The sequence below is a fragment of the Empidonax traillii genome, unplaced genomic scaffold, assembly GCF_003031625.1.
Source record: "Empidonax traillii isolate 1590-97213 ecotype Southwest subspecies unplaced genomic scaffold, ASM303162v1 scaffold848:size342660, whole genome shotgun sequence".
NCBI classification, from domain to species: Eukaryota; Metazoa; Chordata; class Aves; order Passeriformes; family Tyrannidae; genus Empidonax; species Empidonax traillii.
This window is the reverse complement of record NW_020956041.1, coordinates 296,987-314,996: the sequence shown is the minus strand read 5'-3', so window position 1 is coordinate 314,996 and position 18,010 is coordinate 296,987. Positions and strand designations below refer to the sequence as shown.

At 46.8% G+C, this 18,010-nt stretch overlaps 2 protein-coding genes across 17 annotated transcripts in view; one reads left to right on the top strand and one right to left on the bottom strand.

Moving 5' to 3' along the window:
• PRDM8 (PR/SET domain 8) overlaps positions 1-13,238 on the bottom strand; it is a 34,063-nt gene extending 20,825 nt beyond the window's left edge. For 9 of the 12 annotated variants that reach the window (XM_027902180.1, XM_027902184.1, XM_027902183.1 and 6 more), the window contains exons 1-3: positions 2,514-4,340; positions 2,034-2,156; positions 1,820-1,934 (exon numbers count right to left, since the gene is read on the bottom strand). The gene's annotated coding sequence lies outside the window, so the exon portion shown is untranslated. Of the gene's footprint in view, positions 1-1,819; positions 1,935-2,033; positions 2,157-2,513; positions 4,341-13,227 lie in introns of those variants that run through there. The other 3 variants (XM_027902178.1, XM_027902177.1, XM_027902179.1) reach the window with 3 other exon arrangements.
• The window catches only part of ANTXR2 (ANTXR cell adhesion molecule 2), a 76,609-nt gene continuing 63,194 nt past the window's right edge, over positions 4,596-18,010 (top strand). The window contains exons 1-7 of one of the 5 annotated variants that reach the window (XM_027902197.1): positions 4,596-4,741; positions 5,395-5,466; positions 7,825-7,896; positions 13,385-13,466; positions 14,459-14,566; positions 14,662-14,730; positions 15,547-15,627. In XM_027902197.1, the coding sequence (XP_027757998.1) occupies positions 4,614-4,741; positions 5,395-5,466; positions 7,825-7,896; positions 13,385-13,466; positions 14,459-14,566; positions 14,662-14,730; positions 15,547-15,627 (612 nt within the window). In that variant the 5' untranslated portion in view covers positions 4,596-4,613. Of the gene's footprint in view, positions 4,742-4,922; positions 5,159-5,394; positions 5,467-7,824; positions 7,897-13,384; positions 13,467-14,458; positions 14,567-14,661; positions 14,731-15,546; positions 15,628-18,010 lie in introns of those variants that run through there. The other 4 variants (XM_027902194.1, XM_027902196.1, XM_027902198.1 and 1 more) reach the window with 4 other exon arrangements.

The following is an 18,010-nucleotide window of genomic DNA, read 5'->3' as shown; positions in this document are numbered from 1 at the left end:
GAAAAATCTAAATAAAGTGGCAAAAACCATGGAAAGGAATGGCGAAAAACTGCTGAAAGGAGCACCAGTAGTAATGTCAGCAATCTCCCTGGCGAAAAAACACAGAGGAGTAAGTTTTTACTCCAAATCCAAAATTCCTCCCCCCAAAAACAAACAAGTTTTCTAAGTGCTTGTCTCTACTGAACATCCACATACCTCCCGTAATGTCCCCCCCAGCCCACACCTCCTCATCAGCAGGCACAATAACCTGCAAGAGGTAAACCAAGCCAAGGAATAGACCCAAATCCCAGGGACAGCTTTGGTTGGCCCACACTTGAACTGTGTTGGGTCAAAGCATGGCCCAGCTGATTGGGCACACTGCTTCTGTGGGGCACATGGCTTTCTGTGACTGTCACTCTTCCAGCCTCGCACGCCGGAAGAACCTGGCACAGATGACTTCATGAAACCAAATTAGGGGTCATACACAAGAAAGGACGTTGCCACAGCTCTGGTGTAATTAGGGCCCATCATCATCAAAGACAGGAAATTGGCACATCTGCTTTTTGGGCTGCTGACCCAACGGTGGCTTGTGAGTGCTGTCCTGCTGCAGCCCACTGCTCCTGCGTAAATATTGACCTAATTGCCCCCTAACAGTAGTACAAGCAGTTGTTTTATCATTCATCCTTCCAATTGCTCTTTCCTTGTTCTCCCCTGGTCCTGGAAGGACACAAGGGACTTCACAGCACAATGCCCCTTCTCTCCTCTGCAGTGGCAAAGGGGTCAGGCTGGATGGATAAACATCAGCCCCTTTTCACCCAGTGTGACCCCAAAATGAGCACAAGTGATGTCTGTCACCACAGGAGGGTTTTATCCTGTTCCTCTGGAGTTAACAATACAATTGTCACAAACTGGGTGGTTGTGGAATCACGACCTGTGCTTTTTAAAAAATATTGCTCTCCATATACTCCTCAGAAATGTGCTGCCCCTCTTCTGGGATGCACTGCTCTGCAGGCAGAATTCCTCTGTCTCCTCTGGTGGGGCCGTTATTTCCTGACAAGACCAAAAAGAGTCACTGCAACTCTAGAGTTGTGCTAAACTCCCAGTCCTGGTGATCCCTGGGCGCTGCTCTGAGCCAGCAGCAGCTCCTGGGCCAGAGCAGCACTTCCGTGTTTCCTGTCCTGCTTTTTTTTCGCTCTCCTGGGCCAAGAGGGATTTATTTTTACTCTGTGGTGGTTTGCACCAGGGCAGCCCATATTTCCCTCTTTGTTTTCATTCCTTCTGCTCATCTGAGCACTGTGGAAACAAACAGCTCTAGAAAAGTGGACACAAGCAGCTCTGTGTCCGGTGCAGGGCATCCGCCAGCAGAGAAACACACCAAAGAGCAACGGAGCCTGCTCCACCTCTGCTGAACCAGGAGTGAGTCCCAGGGATCATCTCTGGCTCCTCAGGGCAGCCAATGGGCCAGTGTGCACACAGCAGGGACATCACTCTGTATTCCCACATTTCTACCTTCCCTCATCCATACTGCTAGTCTTCAGGTTTCTTAGTTTTCAGAAATGAGGGCTTTTTTTCCCCTCTGTGTTTTCGTATGTATTTTCTGTGGGTACTGAGAATGCTTCATGATCTTGGAAAAGAAGGGTTATTCAGGAATTCTGAGCTTGCATAATTCCCAAATTTGTCTAGACAGATAGTTTCCATCTGGGTGATGTATGCAGCACCACAGGGACATGAGAGTTCCTTTGTTACTTAATGCTGTCCTTTTTACTTATTCATTTCTACACTGCTTTGCAGGATGAGCACAGACATGAGGCTACAGCTGTAAAGGAAAAAGGATTTGTACCTAATCCTTCAGGAGGCAGCTTCCAAACAGCTTCTGCATGTTGTATAACTGCTGGGGTCCTTCTGATTTCTCTATCCTTTTACAAAACATGAGACTTCCATGTGTGGTTCATATCCTGTGAGGAGAGAAGAAAAATATTTTTCTGTGAGCTGCCCGAAGACAAAATCTGTTTTAAGCTGGAATAACTCGAGGGTTCCCATCAGCATCACCTGACCTTGGGTTTGCACAGCTCAGGGCATCTGGAAGTGCTAGCTGATGCCAGTGCTGTGAAGCAGGACCTCCAGCTCCCCCGTTTCATGCTGCTCCGGGATCATTTGGTAGAACAGCAATCCCAGACCTTAGTCAGAAAGGAGATTTAATTAATCAGCCGTGCAGCCTCACACACAGACGCACCCAAGTTTCATTTTCCCAGACAAAATTTTGGCAATCACTGAGCATCCTGCAGAAAGCAGGCTGGCTCACGCCTGTTAGGCAGAGGTATCCTGGACCAGAACTGGATTTGTCAAGCAACAAAGCCTTCCTGACCCTCTGCATTGTATGGAAAAGGCAGCCTGTGCAGCTGCTGAGCTGCTGTTTGACTCTGGTCCCGAGGTCACCTCACCGCAGCAATGAAGGATTTCCCCCCCTGGACACCACCTTTCTGCTGCATCATTCCCAAGGACCCAGGGCAGGACCAGGCTCACAGTCAGGTTACACTGAGAGTGACTTTTTGCTCCAACTGCTCACTCCTGAAATACACCAAGTTCGGTTTGGCACTCATATTGCTTGCCTGAGCTCTTCCTGACTGGCTTGGGCCAAAAAGAGGGTGGGAGTGGGTAGATGTTATAAGACCACATGTGGGGAACTCATCTGCAAATACTGGAGACAAAGAAGGGAACTCTATAACCCCAAAGGTGCTGTAAGCTGTTCTGTTTACTACTTTCTCTGCAGTAAATCTTGGCAATGAGCTTGTGTTCATTTGCACATCAACCTTTCATGTGAAAACTTCTGCTTCTAGTGCTGGGTTACTTTAAAGCTGTATTTATTTAAGAGTTCTGTTTTAAATGACTGATGACAGTTACCCTCTGTCCCTCTGTTTTCCCTGCTGTCCCAGCCACCAGGGAATAGTACAGCACAAGAAAACAGTGTAAAGGAGGTCCTGTGAGCTCTACTCCAGACCAACAGGTCAAGGAGCGGGAGCAACCTGTTGCTTCTCCAGATGTGGAACCAACGTCAAGAGGCAGGGGGAGACTCAGTGGCAGAGGTCTGCACCCAGCCTGGTTCCCTCCATGCAGCCAAGAGCATGAGCAGTCCCCTCCTGCTGCTGCAACACGATCTTTGCCTCGGCACTGACAAGCTGCTTATGCCCTATCCAGCTCCTTGGGTATCATCAAGATATCAGCTCAGCTCCAGGAAGCAGCTTTCCCGAGGGTTTGTGTGTGCACACAGTGAGAAACGCCCATCCCTGGGCCAAGGTTTACGCAGCGCTGGGATGCTGGAGGAGGCTGGGACAGAGCCAAGCATTGGCTAATGAGTTCTGGGAACCAGGAAAGGAGGTTCTGGGCCCTTGTGCGAATGAAGCCAAACACAGGCAGATAACCACGATCCACTGCCCTGTACCTCCTCTGCGTCTCTCTCTCATCCAGCCATTCCAGCAAAACAGGCACAATTTATCTGCTACTTCAGCAGAAACCACAGCCTAAAAGAGGAATCCACACACTTGGAAACAAGAAAAGAGCAAACTGGTAGGAGTGGCTCGTTCCAAACAGTGGGTCACATGTGCCTGAAGCAAGATTTCCAACATCTGGATAATGTGACGTGTACTCCCAGGCAAGGCAAGTGCTCACGGGGCTTGGGGAGGAATCATGCAGCTCAGAAAGCTGGAGTGCAGCTGTTTTTGGGAAGCTCAGCAAGCCTGCTCTTCTGTTTCACATGCCCCTGTGGAAAGGGAGAGGCAGCACTGCATGGCCTTTCCTTTGGTTGTGTCTTTGGCAAAGCACAGGCTGCTCTGTCCTTACTCTTTCATGTTTTGTGCATCCACAGGGACTGTAAAACACTGCTTGCTTACCCTTTGGCCTTGCTGCTCTAAGGCATTAAGAACTTCATGAGCCAGATCTCTGGCTGACATAAATCACTGTTGGTCCACAGACTTTCACGAAATTTCCAACTTACATCATACAGATGCTTGGCGTTCGGATCTGCACAGAGAAGGCACACTGACACGGACGTGTCAGGTCAGAGCACTGTGGCTTCAGGAAACCATCCAGAGACGGCAGGAAACGGGATGAAATCGGATGAAAGGAAAACTCTCCGGCAGGATGACTCTGACTCTGACTTCCCCATCTCCTCTTGCAGAGAGAAGAGCCTCAAGATCCTTTTTGGAGCAGACGATGTGTCTGATTCCCCTCCACGGCCTATGGGAGACATATGATCCCTGTTAGGTCAATTTTGTTGATGTTTTTGTTTAAAACCCCCACAATACTGAGGCGTTTGTGCACACAAACCCCCCAACTCCCCGGAACATTACATTTACTTGGGGCTTAATCCATGGCACACGGGGAATGCCGGCAGCTACACGACTCAAGGTGTCCCTCCCGGGCGGGGGGGCACGGCCTGGGCCCGCGCGCGGGGTCGCCATGGCTAGCGGGGCGGCGCGAGCCCGCTCGGCCCGTCCTCCCCGCCCCAGGCGGCGCGGGGAGGGCGGGCCGGGCCGGGCCGGGCCGGGTGATCCGCGGCGGCGGTGACGAGGGGCGGCCACTCCGGCGAGCGGTAGGACGGCAGTGCCCGCCTCCGCTCTCCGCCGCCCGCAGGCTCCATGGCGGGGGCCGTGCCCCTGCAGCTGCTGCTGCTGCTGCCGCTGCTGCCGCCGCCCGCCGTCGCCGTGCCGGCCGCGGGCGAGCCGTCGTGCCACGGAGCTTTCGATATGTACTTCGTGTTGGACAAGTAAGGGAGACGGAAGAGAGACGGGAGGGGGGCATCGCCGCCATCGGATAGCAGGGGCGGCGGCGGCGGCGCCGCTTTTGTTCGGGGTCTGAGGGGCTGCGCGCGCGGGGCGGCCATGGCGGGCTGAGGGGCCGCGCGCGCGGGGGGAGCGCTGAGGGGCCGCGCGCGCGGGGGGAGCACTGAGGGGCCGCGCGCGCGCTCAGCGGCTCTGAGGGGACTCTCCGAGAGGAGCTCGGCGGGGAAGTTCGCGGATCCCGCCGGACCTCGCTGCACGCCGGCCGGTCGCGGATTCGGACAGGGACGTCGGAAGTTCTCCCCGGAGGGGCGTTTGTGGCCGGGCATGTTGAAGGAGCGAAAGCTGCAGCATCTGCCGCCCCTCTCACCCCGCGGCGGCCGCCGCCGGCCGGGTTTTTGTGGGGAAGTTCGGCGGCCGCGATCCCCTTCAGGGAGGAGGCGGGGCGTGGGGGGGGGGAGTAAGGTCAGGGCTGCCTCACGGCGGGGACCGCGACAAATAGCGATAAACTTACCGGCGAATGCCGCCCTGAGCCGGGCTGACCGTGACTCCAGGTGTTTGGAACAGCGAATATTGTAAGCTTCTCCCCGAAATGTCACCCGAGATCAGGCCGCTTATGTGCTGTGGTTTTCCCTTTCAGGTCTGGGAGCGTGGCGACGAACTGGAATGAGATTTTTGATTTTGTACGTCAGCTGACAGAAAGATTTGTGAGGTGCGTGGTGCTGCCTGTAACACCCGGGATGATGCTGTGGTAATAATTCTGGGCTGTGTTAAACACCCCTCCCGTGCTTTTGCAAGCTTAGGGGATGTTCACAAGCACCATAAAGTTTGGCTTCTAAGACCCAAAGTGCTGGAAAATATTGGAAACTTTCACTTTTTTTTCTCCTGCTTGGAGCTCAGCGAAAAGGTGGTAATGTGCATCTTTAGATATTTAACCTCTAAAATTACTCTAAGATGTGATTTAGTAGTTTTTTAAACTTCTTGTTCCACAAGCCACGTGCCTCATTTCTGATGGAATACTGTTCATATGCTGCGTTTGGAGATCTTTATAAAGCAGCATGTTTCTATACGTGTACATATATGGTGCAGGTCAGAAGGAAGACAACAGTGTTAAACCTCAAACCCACAGGGAGCCCATGCCATGTAACAATGCATTTGTTGTACATACCTGTAATGAACTTGGTTACTGCCAGCAGTGTTGTCTGGCAAGTCCTGCTCCGGTTGAAACGGCTGCTGTGAAACCTGACTGACTGAGGATTGCTGGGATGCAGCATTTTGCTTTCAAAAAAGCCTCACAAGAAAATTCAGAATAAACCAAAGGAGTCCTCCCATACGTGGGCAGAGATACTGTGGTAGGTTTTGTTAAGGAGAACGGTGCAGTGTGCAGTTGTGATCTTGGCTTGCTAATAAAGGGATACAGTTAGGCTTGTATAATTAAACATCTTCATCTTGTAAAAAGCAAATCATCTTTAAACTTCTGTAAAACTTCTGTCAAAGGGGACAACAGAGACTTTAGAAAGTAGTTTTGTGAGTTCTAGAGTTAAAAGAAAAAGGTAAAAATAGAGCCTGAGGAGATACTGAACCAGCACTTCTATGGACTAAGTGGTAAAACATTAGCCCTCCCTGAGAAGGGTGGTGCTGCTTCAGGGGAAGTCTTTCAGTTTACCATCTTCTCCAGCCAAGTGACACTCCCTCTTGCAACAGTTGCGTGGAGGTCTGGCTGCCTCATCGTGCCAGTGTCCCGAGCGCTCACGGAGCAGAGCAAGGATGGGATGGCTTGTGGAGACGATAGTTCTGTGGTGGCCTAAAGAGAAGTTGAATAAAACAGAACTTGGAGGTTATTGCACACAGAGTTGCATCTCAAACAGCGAAGTCTCATGAAAATTGCTAGACAATGATGCAACTACCAGAGATTGGGATTGCAAGCATTTTGCAACTAAAAAGATTGATAATCCCATGGTTTCGATTCTGATTTAATTTAGAGCATCTGGGAGTTTTGTATTCAGAGCCATTATGGATAGACTGCAAGGATGGATCTTAAATCCAAGGTCTGTGCAATTCTGTGCAGTCTTGCAATACTTACATTCCCATGGTGTCAAATAATATGAGGTTGCATCATTGGCATCAGTGAACTAATAACATAGGGTCGTTCAGCTTTACAGGTTTTACGTTCTTACGAATGTGAACCTGATTAATTAATGCTGATACATATATACAATGAATTACAAAGTTACTGAATGTATTGGAAGTGTAGTGAATAAAAATTAAAAGCAGGTAGGAGAGATGTTACAAATGACCTTAGTAAAGTTCCTGTCTTGGGCTTCCAGAGCATCAGGCAGTTCTTAAGCATTTCCCACTGCTAATTGCATGATTCCCTGTAACCTTGTTCAAAGAGACAGGTTAGCTTCTTAAAAAAAGATTAAATTCCTCGATAAAATCAATTCATACAATATTGCATTTTACTGTGATACCTCCTTGGATATTTTAAGGGAAGTTGGTCGCCGGTCTCACAGCTCTGTCACCAAAACAAAACCAGACTTACTCAGGAAGAGTGTACTTGCAGCTTTCTTGGGGCTGAGGCAGTCATCAGGCGCTGGTTCTGTGACTGGGGTGATTCGATGACCAAAGTGCACAGTTGGAAATTAACAGTGTGTCAGCCTGGAAGAAAAGAGGAAGGGTGTCTGTGGGTAATCCCCAGAGCAGGGGGAACTCTGCGTCTACGTCCCTGGCTTTGTGTTACACCAGCGACAACAACAATACCAAAGGATGTGCGTTACCTTCTGTGTGGGGGGAGATCATATCCTGGGAGTTCTAGTTCCATATCCTGGACTCTAGTTAAGTAAGAGAGAGTAGCAATTCTGCTACTTTGTTCTCAAAGCATCTGGGTAAGGAAAAGATGGGCAGAAATCTTTTAATTCCTCTCATTTTGGGTTTGTAGTTCAAAAGTATGTTCCGAGGAAGCTGGAGGGTAAAGATGATGCGAATGAAGCCTGAACAAGTGAATGAAATGCTGTGCAGCTGTATATTTCTCTGAAATACATATTTTTTTCCCTCTTTCCCTTTTCTAAAGCCCCAAGATGAGATTATCGTTTATCGTGTTTTCCACCCAGGCCCACGTCATTATGCCGCTCACTGGAGACAGGTTAGTGCACTGCTTTTAAATTCCCCCTCCATCACCCCAAGGGCTCTCACTGAACCAGAGGAGCAGTAACAGATATGGAACAGCAACTAATACCTCTAAGTGGTGGCTAGTTGTGAAGCCTCCATGCAGAGCTGATTTAATTTGGTGACCAAATCAGTCGATAGCCTTTTAAAAAAAGGAAGGAGTGGAATGATGGGAAACAAATCCTTGATGTTAACTCTGCCACTGCTTTGCAGAACAACCACCAGTAGTGTTTTCATCTCTGCGTGATTCTTCATCTCCCTTGGCCTAGCAGGAGAATGGTTCTTGGGTTTACTGTTGTAAAGCCATGTCTGTAGATAAGTTTTCAGGATTTTTTTCATCTCTAGGAAGAGCCCTAAAGTAAATAAATGTTTTCTGTAATCTCACATAAGGTAGGTATTCTGGTTTGTATTTCCTAATCAGGACTTCAGAATCTAGTTTATACAGTGAAGTTGGTGCCACTTGAAGGGTGGGAAGTCTTCCCGGCACCGTGATGATGTACCTGTGTGCCTGAACTCTTCTTACAGTCGATGGTTTCAAAGGCATTGGAATTCAAGGCTGCTTGCTCTGATTTCTAAAGCCAGTAAGGATTAGCAGCTAGGATGGCTCAAGGATGATGGGTGGGGGGAGACAGAAGGAGGAAACCAGGTAGAGAAGAGAAAGTTGCAAAAATAATTACTGGAATCACACGAACTGGGAAATGATCTTGTGGAATGAGTGCTTTCGGCGGTGGACAGTGGCATGGCTGTCAAGAGTCCTTCAGTGTTCTCTCAGCCATGTCAAAACCAGCACGACCTCTCTCTTCTGTCCAGAACCTATTTTGATTGTTTTAAATAATACATAACAGCAAGTACAAGACTTCCTGGAAGACCTGTCATTGGCAACAGACAGGAGTCACGCTTACAGAAATGTAGCTGACATCTGAGATGCCTAAAAATCCAATTCTAAGCCCCTCCTGTTTTAGCATTTCAAAAGTGGTCTGACTTGAGAACAGCCACTTCCAGATGGCTTGAGAAGGGTCAGAAGAGGACACTTGAGCCTGTTCTGAGGCCTGCTGAAGTCAATGAGGTCCTTTCTCTCCATTACAATAGGCCTGTTAGTGGCCTGTTCCTTATCAAGCACAAGAGCCAGCACTGATAGCACACAGACCACTTGGGATGCTGGGCAGGATGCTGGAACCCTGCCACAGGAGCACAAGTGCCTTTTTCATTGCCTGTCTGTGGCATGCTTGGAGCCACGGATAGAGCCGTGTTTTTCTTGTAAGCCTCGTTTAAAGCACAGAAAGAACCTCTGGAGTTCTAGTGGGTTCCCTTGGGGGACTTGGCTGTAGTGCAAGGTTGGCTGATGCTTTTGTGAGTGTGCCAGAGGAAAGAAAGTGCCACTCTTCCTGTTCAGGAAGAATTACAAGGAGAATGGGAAGGAGACTAGTAACTGTGACCATATGTACATAGGCAAGAATGGATAGATAGGGTTGGAACAGCTGTCTTTTTAAATATTAAAGAAATCAACAGAGGAGAATCCCTGAAACTGTGACTCCCATTGTTCCCGACAGAAGATGAGGAGGCTAAGTGCAGTTCTGGGCACGGGGGTGTGTGCGTGCTTATGGGCTATTATGGCCTCAGTTTGTTATGGGCACTCTGGACTTGCAGGCGTGGTTTTTTGCCCTCACTTGCTAATTCACAGATGTCAGAAAACCGCAATTCCTTCCTAGCAGTTAGATCAAAGTAAGGCAGTATTTTTTATTTTGAAAGCCTAAGGCTTCTGGTTGTTTGCAAAAAAAATTCTTGCTGGGTTTACTGCACAATAAAGCTGTGGATGTAAAGAAAGCCACACCATAGTGCCAAAGCCCTTGAATTCCCAAATATTTTGTGACTTTGAACAATACTCTGTGACAAACTCTGGAAACAGAAGTCACTGTTAATCACAGTGCAGGAAGTGCTGTAACAAATACATAGAATAACAACAAGACTCAGATGGAAAAGCCTTCTCACAGTGGTTACAGCCCATTTGGGACACACACGTCCGTGAAGTTCAGCTGGAAATTGTGCACTAAGTGATAAACAGAGATTGGTGCACTCACATTTGGGGCTCAGTGTTGGAAAGCAAGTGGTTTGGGAAAGCAGATAGACTCACAAATACCATTCAGCTGGCACAACATTGCCTGTGCAATTTTGGCCAATTGTGCTGGTTTCTGTAAACCTGCTTCTGCAGCATTGACTGGTGCCAGTGGCCAGGACTAGCCCTGCTTTCTTTGCCTGGGTGAAACTCTTACTGGAGATAAAAAGGTTGTGTAAATGAAGAGGGGAAGATAGAACACTTGAGTACCTGATAGGTGACCAACCGTACCATCCTGTGCTTGTCTGTAGTCTGGTGGCACACTGGCTGCTCCTGGTTTCACAGGGGTGTGTAGGACATGGATATGCTTGGAGCCTTGGTCACGTGAGCTGCCCCTGCGCATGGGTCCAAGCAGCTTGCCAAAATAAAGCCATCTGCAGAGAGTGTGTTCTGTGGGGTGTATGAAGTACAGCAGAGTCGGCCGCTGATGTGGTTTCCATCTGGAGCCTGTGCAGGAGGCCTCAAGTTTGAAGCAGAGTAATTACTATCATTGAACCAAAGCCTTTGTAGTATTTAAGAGGCGTAGAAAGCATGAACGTCCTCCAAATGACACATCTGAGGAGGCTGATATGTGGGGTTTCCTTTCAGCAGTACGACAACTCACGTCGTCAGGGACAGAGCCGTCCCTTTTTCCGTCAAAGAACACTTCCTCCCTCCCTCTTGGTTTCACTAACCACTTGGTGTTTTCCTGTTTACTGTCCTTCCTTCTTAGCAGCAAACCCCAAGTACCTGATTTGTTTGTCTTCGCTGGTTAGAGATCAGCCTGTTGCCTTGCAGCACACGGCCTCTTTCCTCACCATAAATACCTGCCCAGTGAGAGCCACCATCTGCTGCCAGTGCTTGTACACTCAACACACTGAGATAACTCAAGATTCCAGCACTTCAGTAGGTGGAATGCGACATGGCGAAGACATACAGGACACTTACCCCACCCAGAGGAGCTAAGAATACTCCTTCTGGAAACTGCATGGATGTTAACAGCTGTGTTTAACTGGCTGCTGCTGCGAGAGCTGTCTGAGGCAGTTACACAGCTTAGAGAAAGAGGAGACGGGATAGCTATTAAAAATTTGTTGTGTCTGTGCTAAAACACAGAGATGGGCTGTAGGGCATATGCTGAATGGGGAAGACAGATTAAATTTGCACTTGCTCAGCCCAAACCCAGGCAGGCTGCAAGTTGCTGATTCTGTTTGCCTTTTCCACCTCCCTCCCTTGTCTAACTAGCACTAAGAAGCCAGTGGCCCCTCAGCCTTTGTTACTGTTCCCGAGCTGTGCTGCTCTATGTCCAGGCACCCAAGCCAAGGGCAGGACTGCTGTCTCGGTACAGATGAGTTACACAACCAGTCCTTCTCTGGGGATTTCTACGGCTGCCAAAAGTAATTACAGAAACTAGAGAAAGGGAAGTTGTGAGAGCACTGGACAGCGGGAATTGGGTTCCCAAGTGCTGTGGCTGGTTGACTGCAGAGAGTCCCCTTATCAAAATGGTGCAGGCAGACATGAGCTCCCCTGCCCACCCTTCTAAACCGGCTAGGGGTGAGTTTTAGCGTAATAGAGTCCACCTCACCTGCTGGCTGCTGGGCCTAAGTCCTGCACCCACACTGGGCGCCTGACATCCAAACCAGGACTCGCTGGTACCTGACCGACTCAGCATGCGTGGAGCTTGTTCACATCTGGCCTGGGTCTTGTCTAGTGCGGCTGTGCCCTGAGGAAAGAGATGGCAACTGATTACATGAAGCTAAAAGAGCTTATGCTGCCAAAAATTTTCCTGGAACCCCTTGTAGGCAGAGGCCTGGCAACACTAGAGATTTCTGTGTGACCGGGTCACAAGACGTTGCAGATAAATAAAACTGAACCGATTGTACAAAAGCTATTTTTGCAAAATGAAATCTGTTTCAGAAAACTGGGACTGGAGTTGCTGCTTGTTTCTTGGCAGCAGAGCACTAACGCCTGTGATGTGCTGCCACTCATTTCTGGCAAGCTCCAACTATGTGGTTTATAATCTGCGTTCATACATAATCACTTGCAAGTTGTTTCTATAGATGCTGAATATAAAATATTTGGATCAAACAGATTGTATTATCTTACATAACTTGTTCCCTTCCATACATTCAATGCCACATCTCTCTCTTTTTTACCCTCTCCTCTCCCCGATTCTATGATCCTGTGATGGGGAGCTTACGGATTGTACTTTAGAACAGAGCTGCTAAAGATAGAGGAAGCCCATCCGTGGAACAAATGATGAGTGGGTGGCATTCAGGCAGTGTGGCATATGCATTCTTTCTCATTTGGTCTGGCCTAAGGAAAGCTTTCATGCATCCTGTGATGTATCTCCCCTCCATCTCCTCACCCCTGCTGAGTTCCCATTTCTCACCTAGTTTTGTCATAGTGTTCTCTATATTCTAGCCCAAATTTTGTCCCAACTTAGTTTTCACTTGTCCTTTCCTACCACAACTTTGCATGGACTTCACTGGAACTGCGCTTACAGAAGACTGAAGACTCCAGATTTGATTTTTCAAGGAAAGTCTCTCTGCCTTTTTTTTTCCCCCACTTCTGCCCATTTCACTGGAAATAATTCCTGTCATGCTACCAACTTCTCCACTCTCATCCCCATAGTCACTGAGCATCGCGCAAATGGATCTGTTCCGAGTGCCCCTGAGAAGTCACAGTGCAACCATATTCTCCTGTTAAATTTAAGTGAGCAGATAGTGACCTGTGCAAATGTGATGCCTTATCAAAGGTCACCCAGAAAATTAGTGAGAGCCAAGAATGAAAAACTATCCTCAGTCTTACTTTTTTCCCTTGGGCACAAAAGGTGTCTTGCAAACGGTGCATTTGCCTATTGATATTTATTTTTTGAAGGGTGAAAATTTTTATTATTGCAGTTGAGTTCTACCCGAATAAAGTCCTGCATATTGACCTGAAAGATTTCAGTCTGGATAGAACTGCTGTTTTAGAGGATTTGTTCTTCAGTTGCAGTGTGATTGAAAGCAAAGCTGGTTTAGCTGAGCAAAATAGACTTACTGTAACAGAATTTCTGCTGGGCTATGTAAATGCTGAGGCTTTGCCACCTCTTTGCAATATCTGCTCCATCTGAACATTTTCCTCAACTCCAGCTCTTTGACTCATTAAGGCATATTGTGTTAGTTAGTTAGGTCTGAAATACCTGTTCCCACAGTGCCACACTTCTGTCACAAATACACAGTCTGCCTCCATGTGGGATCTCAGCTAAAGGCTCTCATTTACAGCTTCCCATTTCAGATCTCCTTTAGGATCAATACTGTTTTTTTCAGTCGACAAACTACCCCCTTTCCCCATTTCAGATCACACTAAGTCTCTTATCTTTTTTTGTTTGCAGAGAGAAAATCAAGAAAGGTCTTAAGGATCTGGAGGAGGTGATACCAGCAGGTGAGACATATATACATGAAGGACTAAAACAGGTAGGTTTTTCTCATCTTCTTGCAATCAACACATGCTGTGTTCTCACCCTTTGGTTAACAACCTGTAACATAAATGGATTAATCGCATGCCTCAGTCTGTTACGCTCAAATCTTTCTGGTTGCCTAAGTGGTCCCATGGTTGCCCAGACACTGTGCAAATCCCAGGCAGAAGATTAGCCATCACAGAAATTTGCCATATGGAATTTCTCTGACTTGCTCCTTCCCAGCAAAGTGTGGGCCTGTGTCGTGAATCTCAGAGCTAACCCAGCATACCAATGACATGGTAAATAGTCACACGCAGCTCTGGAGGGCTGTGGGGCTTGCGGCATCTTCTAGAGCTCTCTCTCTGGGGAGACTTTACTGCACAGAGCAGTGTTTGCAAGACAAATGCTCTTAATTTTGGATAGCCTTAATTACGGAGTTCCCAACTGCTTATATTTCCTTTAGTTAAAGTATACTGTGCAGTTTTGCTGAAAGTCCAGGCCCTGAAGGTGAGGATCTAAGCTTTCACTGTTACAGACAAATGGTTTCTTCCTCTGTGCCTGTGGAGTCATGTTTGTAACTGAGATCTGTGTGCTGAAAAGCTGGGCAAAGAGAGTTTTGTTGCTGTTTAAAAAAAATAAATAGTTTTAAGCCGTTCTTTTTGTATCGTGGAACCTGCTGACTGCATTTGAAATCTGGCAGGTAGCAACATAAACCTTAACAGTGGATCAGAAGAGATCTGTCCTGGAAGAAGTGAGTGTAGGCAAGGATTGATGGGTTAGCGACCCCAGCGCTTTTGAGATGGGGCTCACTGGCAACTGGAAAGGAGTTGCCAGTGAGGGGTTTCCCAGCTGGTAGGGAGTTCAAGGGAGGCAAAGGACTGTCTAGAGAGATGGGTTTGAGGATGAGGCTGAGTTTTATTTCAGTTGCTGTATTCAATGCTTAGAAGATGCATTCTGGTTAGAAGTTCTGGTGCAATTTTAAGCTGGATGACTTTTTTTTGTTTTCAGGCCAATGTGCAAATTGAGAAGCAAGGAGCCTCGAGGTTCTCTAGTATCATCATTGCACTGACAGATGGCAAGCTGGATGGTCAGATTCCCTTGTATGCAGAGAAAGAGGTGAGCACGAGCTGGAAATGTATGTCATATTCTCCAGTTTGGGTGCTGCCTGTTGAATGAAAAAATGCTTATTCCTCTGTTCTGTTGTGGGACAGGCAAGGAAATCCAGAGACCTGGGAGCGAGAGTTTACTGTGTTGGTGTCCAGGATTTTGAACAAGAACAGGTAAGAATACGAACATTAATACTTTAGCGTACCTCATCCCAGGGTTGCACACAGTTCATGCTTAGTAGGGAAATTAATTTTACTTACATTAGGCAGTATAATGTCTTCTCTGGCTCAGGAAGCACACTCAATTGTGTATGCAGACATAAATAGAAAGGGTGGGTGTCTCGCTCACTGCCAAGGAGACCCCTCGGAAATCCCCTTGCTAGCTGGGAGCTGGTAGCAGAGAGGGTGCAGGCAAACCCCTCTGTTTGGGATGGCAGTCGGGTCAGGGTGCTGGTTGCATGAACAGAGGAGATGTAGACAAGGTTCAAGCAGCGTTTAACAGCCTTGGGATAAAGAAAAGAATGCAGGATCCATGTCCTTCATTGACTGAAAGCTCTTTCAGAGTTGCTGTGTCTCAGTGAAGGCTGTAGCTACCTCTGTTCCATCAGTGACTTAAATAGAGAACCGAAGGAAAGGCTCTTCCTACAAAAGGCACAGAGGAAGGCTTTTTAGTGGAAGGCAGAACAAACAGGGAAGGTAATTCTGGACAGAGTTATGAAATCAGTGCCAAGATACAGGCCCTGAAAAGCTTCCTCAGTGTGATGTTTGCCACCATGGCTACCCACCATTTTGTTAGCTGCAGTCACACTAGTAAGTCCTCCTGTTTAGAAAACTCAGAGTTAGCTGTGAGAGAGCTCTCAAGTATCCTTCTCTTTGCAGAGTTGATGAGGGTTGCTTTTAGACATCCCTTTAAATTTCAGGGTGAAAATCGGTGTGATGGATTTAGTTTGCCAGATGATTCATGTGTTTGCATGTGTTTTCTCTCCACAGCTGGAAAGAATTGCTGATGTGAAAGAGCAGGTCTTCCCTGTCACTGGAGGATTCCAAGCACTTAAGGGGATAATCAATTCTGTGAGTACCAGGCAATAAGTTTTACATTTCCTCAAGATTACAGCAGGCAGAACTGATTCCTAAGTCAGTAATTGCAAAAGGTGAAGTAAAGTTCCCTCATGCTTAAGGGATACAACTCTGTATATCAGCATTGCCTTTCCCTCCTGAACTTATTCATGCTCAGACCCTGTGGAGAGTTTGAGGACTCCTCACAAGGAGAAGGGAATTCGTGCAGAAGTTGGAGGGATGCTCTGAGAAATGGCTACTGTGGGTTTAGTCTGGAAAAAATGGAGACTGTTTCTGTGGGAGAGTTGAGAACAATTTGTTAAAATCCTGGGGAATAAGTGCAATTTAGGAATTGTTGAAATCTTCACATACAGAGAAGCATTCTAAATACATGACTTCAACCACTTGTTATCCCATTAAGTGACAAGACTCAGTCCCATTTTTGAGCATGGCATCACCAGCTCCCATCAGTGAGATGAGGCCATTCAGCTGATTACTGTGGTTTGCAAGAAGGAATCAAAGCAAGAGGAACATTTTTTAAACTAAAGGCTGCGTATTTCATGCAAGGTTAACAATGCTGCTGCTGCATGTAGGCAGCACAGTGCAAAGAGGCTTACTGGCAAAAGTAAAGTCAAATTCAAAAATGGAATTCTTTCTCTGAGAGAGATCCCACTATCATCTATTTCTCTTTCCTTTTTTTTTTTTTTTAACAACAAAAGGATACGACTCACAAACAGGATATTACACAGTCACAAATTTATCACTTCCCTTGAGCAGTGGTTTTTGTGCATGTCATAATGCAACAACTTATTTTCCTTCTATTGCTTAAAATAAATGTAATTTTAGAATCTTCCTTGCACATTCTAAAGAGAGATAATCAACCTTTTGATGCATTGACATTTATTCTCCTGAAAAGACAGTGCACCCCCCATGATACCGCTTCAAACCTTTACTGTTAAAAATCTTATTCTATGCCATTTGAAAGACTTAGAGGACTCAACTATGTTGCTGGTGCAGATGATGCAACCTCAAAGCCACTAGTGCTAGGCCTATTTATGGGAGCTGAATGTTTAGCCCCAGCTGATTATGTTATGTTTCCAAGGATACTGCTTTTCAAAATGTGTACGTCAAGGCAGAACGAGATTGAGGAGTAAAGGCACTGGTGTTCAGTGTTTCCCCTCCAATGAGGGTCACTGACCTGCAAATCGGAGTCTTCCTAGGAGTCAGGTCTGTCCGCTCCTCTTGTCCTTCAAGGAAGCAGCAGGAGTGCAGTCCCTTGAGGAGTCTGGAATTCAAGCACGTGAAGATTAGCACAAGCTGTAGGATCCCCATTCTCAGCTAAGGTGTTTCTGGGCAGTAGCAGTGCCAGCCTGCATCTTTTATACCTCCCAGGGGCTTTCAAGTACCTTAATTTCTGTGGGCAGCGAGGGAAGCTTTTCTGATAAGATCTGGCAGATGGTGCTTGCACAAGCCTCAATCCAGCTTCTTCTGGCACTTGTGAAAAACCCAAGTGTAAAAATCCCAGATGTGTGCATATCATAGCTGCAGAGCAGGACCAGACACACTGAATGGCAGCACTTTGTTTCAAGGTAGCAGCTTAGCACTGACAGGAAAAGTTCTACAGCTTAAATGCAAGGTCTGCTCCTGCAAACTGAACTCATGAGTTGGTCCAGGGTTTGTTTACAGTCTGCAGCTGCAATGAACATGTCACCACTTGGCTTTTACCACAGAGCATGGATCGAAGTATTCACAGTTAGGGTGGGTTTTTTTGGAATTTTTTTTTTTTAAATTTATTTATATATATATATATAATTTTTTTTTTAATGCGTGTGTAGTGGTTAAATTAACGTGATTTTTTGGTATGCTGTAGTTATGACTCAGTTTTCTTTGTGGGGGTTTTGAATAATTTTGACAATTTGTTCTTGTAACATTGTAACTGATAAGCAAATCAAATGGAACATGAAATAGTCACAGTTTTCCTTTTAGTTACTATTATACATTCATTTCAGTTTGCAAGTTAGCTAGAGAATACAGACTCAAAGAGACTTCTAAGAGGGAGAACTAATTTTAGACCAGATGAAAATGAGATACTCGGATCACAATGTGCAGGAGTATCGCTCGAAGTGCAGAGTCAAAGGTGCATTGTGAAACCCTCCCTGAACATCACTAAACAATTTTTGTTTAGAAAAATCACAGTTTTCAGAAATGGCAGTGGCGCAGCAATTAAAACCCCTGAGCAAAACTACAGCCCCAAACTGTTGAGTAGGAATGATGCAGGAATCTCTCTACATTGATCTCTCCAGGTATGAGATTTTTTTGGCTGCTATCTTGTTATATCTTGTACCCTATTCCAGGAGAGCTGAGCAGTTAAAATGCATTTGTTGGTAAAGTGATGAGC